The sequence below is a fragment of the Panulirus ornatus genome, unplaced genomic scaffold (assembly GCF_036320965.1).
Source record: "Panulirus ornatus isolate Po-2019 unplaced genomic scaffold, ASM3632096v1 CTG_6721_pilon, whole genome shotgun sequence".
Lineage (NCBI taxonomy): Eukaryota > Metazoa > Arthropoda > Malacostraca > Decapoda > Palinuridae > Panulirus > Panulirus ornatus.
Window position 1 is genome coordinate 4,571 of NW_027265141.1, and position 5,554 is coordinate 10,124.

At 36.6% G+C, this 5,554-nt stretch overlaps 1 protein-coding gene across 1 annotated transcript; it reads left to right on the forward strand.

Moving 5' to 3' along the window:
• Positions 1 to 3,391: 3,391 nt before the first annotated feature.
• Positions 3,392 to 3,975, forward strand: LOC139748534 (uncharacterized; the record flags this gene model as incomplete). The annotated part of the gene is made up of 1 exon (XM_071661592.1): positions 3,392 to 3,975. A coding segment is annotated over one exon (584 nt), but the record flags the coding sequence as incomplete, so codon positions are not given.
• Positions 3,976 to 5,554: the final 1,579 nt, after the last annotated feature.

Consider the following 5,554-nt stretch of genomic DNA (forward strand, 5'->3'; position numbering starts at 1 on the left):
CAACAACATGGAGATTTTACCCTGTGGCTATTTTGCCGGCAAGTCGGCAACGGTCGGTCACACAGTAATTTGCCGTGGTAATCTCAGTGCTTCATATAATACTAAGTCCCAGAAAAATTTCTTGGGGGCGCAGCTCAGTGGTAGAGCACTTGCTTGGCATGCGAGAGGACCCGGGTTCAAACCCCGACGCCTCCATTTTTGTTATTTGGGAAATTCATTATTTTCAGTCTTGTATATATATATATATATATATATATATATATATATATATATATATATATTTTTTTTTTTTCATACTATTCGCCATTTCCCGCGTTGGCGAGGTAGCGTTAAGAACAGAAGACTGAGCCTTTCAGGGAATATCCTCACTTGGCTCCCTTCTCTGTTCCTTCTTTTGGAAAATTAAAAAACGAGAGGGGAGGATTTCCAGCCCCCCGCTCCCTTCCCTTTTAATCGCCTTCTACGACACGCAGGGAATACGTGAGAAGTATTCTTTCTCCCCTATCCCCAGGGATATATATATATATATATATATATATATATATATATATATATATATATATATATATATATATATATATATATATATATATATATATATATATATACATATATCGTCCGATCAGGGAAGTTAAGCAACGTTGGGTCTGGTTAGTACTTGGATGGGTGACCGTCTGGGAACACCAGATGCTGTTATCCCTGGGGATAAGGAAGAAAGAATATTTGCCACGTATTGCCTGCGTGGCGTACAAGGCGACTAAAAGGGGAGGGAGCGGCAGGCTGGAAATCCTTCCTTCTCATTTTCAGTTTTCCAAAAGACGGAACAGAGAAGATATAAAGATATTGTAAAGATGTAACTAATATAAGATATAAGAATGAATGGAAATTATGGATGTAGCTGAAACAAGGAGTAATGAAGATTAAGATGCAATGAAAATTATTCTGTAGTGAAGAGAAATATATATGTTAAAATTTTGTATTTAATATCAAGAAGTAATTATAATGATGAGAGTGTAGTGACGATGAGGGTTTAGTTAGGGAGTGGTGACAATTGCCTTTACAATGATAATAAGGGAGTAACACAATGAGGAACACAAACTTTCCCAAGCTACGTTCAAGTCAGACTTTAAACTAAGTTCGGTAAACAGAAGGTGATGTTAAGATGAGAGTGTAGTGAGGAAGAGTATAGTGATGATAAGGATATTGTCAAGATAGGTTGTAGTGAAGATACGAATGTAGTGAAGATACGAATGTAGTAGAGATAAGGTTATTAAAGAGTAAAGTTTATTCAAAATGATTATGTAGTGAAGATAAGAACTACTTTTAGTGAACATCAGGGAGTACAATGATGATGGTATGGTAGAAATAACTGTGTAGTGAAGAAGAGGGTATAGTGAAGATATAATTAAGCGAAAATAAGCTAGTAGTGAAGATACACGTTAGTGAATATGAGGTTGTAGTGAACTTAACCTTATTGACCTGATCCCCCAAATCCTCCAAACTACGTTCAATGGTGGATCCAAAGCCAACCTAAAAGGCTATTTGCACTATTACCCTGCAAAACTCGTCCAAATGCCTCTCTTCTCTTTTACTAATATATATATATATATATATATATATATATATATATATATATATATATATATATATATATATATATATATATATATATATATATATATATATATATATATATATATATATATATATATATATATATATATATATATATATATATTCTTGAAACACGTAGAGTACAATATGATATATACAATACAGAATTAGGTACATTCACCGTAAACTGAATTGTCCACCATATTTACTGCTCTTGAGCTGGAAGAAATCACGGCCATAGAGTTTAATGATCTCTAATTCTTTATCTTCACTACTTGCCAACCTTAGTTTGGAATATGATATATACAATACAAAGTAAGGCATTTTCACTACAAACTGAACTGTCCCATATGATACATACAATGTACAATTGGGCATCTTCACTAAAACTGAATTGTCCACCATATCTAATGCACTTGAGCTGGTAGAAATGATGGCCATAGAGTTTATCTCTCATTCTTTATCTTCATTATTTGACACAATTGCATTATGATATGATAAATATAATACACAATTGGGCATCATTGAAAACTGAATTGCCCGCGATATTTACTGCTCTTGAGTTGGTAGAAATCATGACCATAGGGTTTATTACATATTCTTTATCTTCCCTACTTGACAGATTAGAAAATATACACAATATACAATTGGGTATCTTCACTACAAACTGAATTATACGCGATATTCACTCCTCTTGAGCTGGTAGAAATCTCGGCCAGATTTTATCTCGAATTCTTTATCTTCACTACTTGACACAATTAGATTAGAATATGATATATACAATATACAATTGGTCATCTTCATTACAAACTGAATTGTTCGCCATATTTCTTGATCTTGAGCTGGTATGAATTACGGCCATAGACTTTTTCTCTAATTCTTTATCGTCAGTACTTGACACCCTTCGATTAGAATATGAAATATACAATATAACATTGAGCATTTTCATTACGAACTGAATTACCCGCCATATTTACTACCATAGAGTTTAATGATCTTTAATTCTTTATCTTCACTACTTGACTCAGATTTTAATGCATATAAAATTTGGCATCTTCACTACAAACTGAAATGTCCGCCATACTGATTAATCTTGAGCAGGTACAAATCACAGCCACAGAGATTAAATATCTCTAATTGTTTATCTTCACTACTCGACACTCTTAGATTAGAACATGGTATATACTATATACAATTGAGTATCTTCACTACAAATTGAATTGTCCGCCATATTTACTGCGGTTGAGCTGGTAGAAATCACGGCCATAGAGTTTAATCATCTAATTCTTTATCTTCAATACGTGAGACACTTAGATTAGAATATGATATATACAATATAAAACTAGGCATCTTTACTACAAATTGAATTGTCCGCCATATTTGTTGCTCTTGATCTGGTGGAAATCAAAGCCATAGAGTCTATATCCAATTCTTTATCTTCACTACTTGACTCACTTAGATCATAATATGAGTTATACAATATACAATTGGGCATCTTCACTACAACCTGAATTGTCCGCCATATTTACTGCTCTTGAGCAGGTACAAATCACGGCCACTGATAACTCAATTACCTGAGGAGTTAACTATGATTTTCTGCATATCCAGGATATAACGTAAGATCAGTAGGCAACGAAACAACTTAGGCATCGAAATCACATCCACGGACCTGCACATTGAGAGTGGTAAATTTCTGCTGATACCCAACACAAAACCAAAGGCTTTCCTCTCAACATGACTCAGATCGACCGAAAAGCATTGGAACTGCTTGTTTCAGAAAGCCTTGCCACCTTGGGCGAAGGTGGGAACGGGACTGCCTACCTCGTCAAGTGGCATGACGAACTGGCCGTTCTGAAGGTGTCTCACTTTTCTGAGGATGAGCGTCTCATGCGAGAGAGCCAATACATGGTTTTGCTGGAAGGAGCTGGAGGAGTCCCAATGTTGTTGGCTTATTCCGAGGAACCACCAGCCATCTTGATGACCTACTGCGGCCAATACACTCTCCAGGATATCATTAAAGGCAAAGGACCAGATGGCTACGATCTCCTGCAACTGGGACTGATGGTTGGACAAAGGCTTCTTGAAATACACCGCAAAGGACTCATCCACAATGACCTAAAGCCTAACAATGTGGTGGTGAGCGGCGATCCGCAGTCACCCAGAGTGAACATCATCGATCTGGGACTTGCATGTTTCCAGGAGGTGACTAATGACCTCGAGAGCGATCCTGAGGATTACCCATGGATGGCTCCTGAGGTGAAGCGCGGCCAACCTAGCACAAGAAAGTCTGATGTCTTCTCATATGCCGTCCTCCTTATTAGAATACTTCAAATAGTTTATAAGAGACGCCGCTTACGCGTGGTATCTACAATTAGAGAGGCCACAAGATATGATCCTGAAGCACGACCCAAACTGGAGGTAGTTCTGAAACACTTGCAGTATGCCTTCGAGAGGCGTCGGGCAGCCATCATGGCACGGGAGGTGAGATCCCAGAATGTGCATCGCAGGATACAACCCCTGCAAGTCCAACACCTGCCTCCAACTGACACAAACACACTGGTTACGGAGTTTATAGCAACGCACCCCGACATTACTGTTCGGTATGTGCACCGGCCATTGACTCAGGATTGAGTCCTTTATACATATATAACAGAAGGATGTGTGCTTTTCTTTCGCATCTTTTTTAATTTTAAGTTAAAAAAAAAACATTTACAAATATTGTTACCATAACATTACACTATTTTCATTATATTTGATTTATTTTATATATATATATATATATATATATATATATATATATATATATATATATATATATATATATATATATATATATATATATATATATATAGATAGATCGATATAATGGAAAGGATCACAATTTTGCGCGTGATCAAGATATTCCTATGAGTCCACGGGTTTCATTTTCCCCGTGGACTCATAGGAATATATATATATATATATATATATATATATATATATATATATATATATATATATATATATATATAACAGAGGGATGTGTGCTTTTCTTTCGCATCTTTTTTAATTTCAAGTTTAAAAAAACATTTACAGATATTAATGTTTATATAATATTACACTATTTTCATTATCTCTACTTTCTTCTTTCACAAGCTTTCCCAAACTCAGTCGCCAGCTTCTGCAGTTTGTCACATGAATCAGCCACCAGCGCTGTATCATCAGCGAACAACAACTGACTCACTTCCCAAGCTCTCTCATCCCCAACAGACTGCATACTTGCCCCTCTTTCCAAAACTCTTGCATTCACCTCCCTAACAACCCCATCCATAAACAAATTAAACAACAATGGAGACATCACACACGTACACATGCCTTACATCCTCGATATAAACTTTTCACTGCTTCTAACAACTTGCCTCCCATACCACAGGGAAAAAATGAAATTGAGTGGGAGATGTATAAAAGAAAGAGACAGGAGGTCAAGAGAAAGGTGCAAGAGGTGAAAAAAAGGGCAAATGAGAGTTGGGGTGAGAGAGTATCATTAAATTTTAGGGAGAATAAAAAGATGTTCTGGAAGGAGGTAAATAAAGTGCGTAAGACAAGGGAGCAAATGGGAACTTCAGTGAAGGGCGCAAATGGGGAGGTGATAACAAGTAGTGGTGATGTGAGAAGGAGATGGAGTGAGTATTTTGAAGGTTTGTTGAATGTGTTTCATGATAGAGTGGCAGATATAGGGTGTTTTGATCGAGGTGGTGTGCAAAGTGAGAGGGTTAGGGAAAATGATTTGGTAAACAGAGAAGAGGTAGTAAAAGCTTTGCGGAAGATGAAAGCCGGCAAGGCAGCAGGTTTGGATGGTATTGCAGTGGAATTTATTAAAAAAGGGGGTGACTGTATTGTTGACTGGTTGGTAAGGTTATTTAATGTATGTATGACTCATGGTGAGGTGCCTGAGGATTGG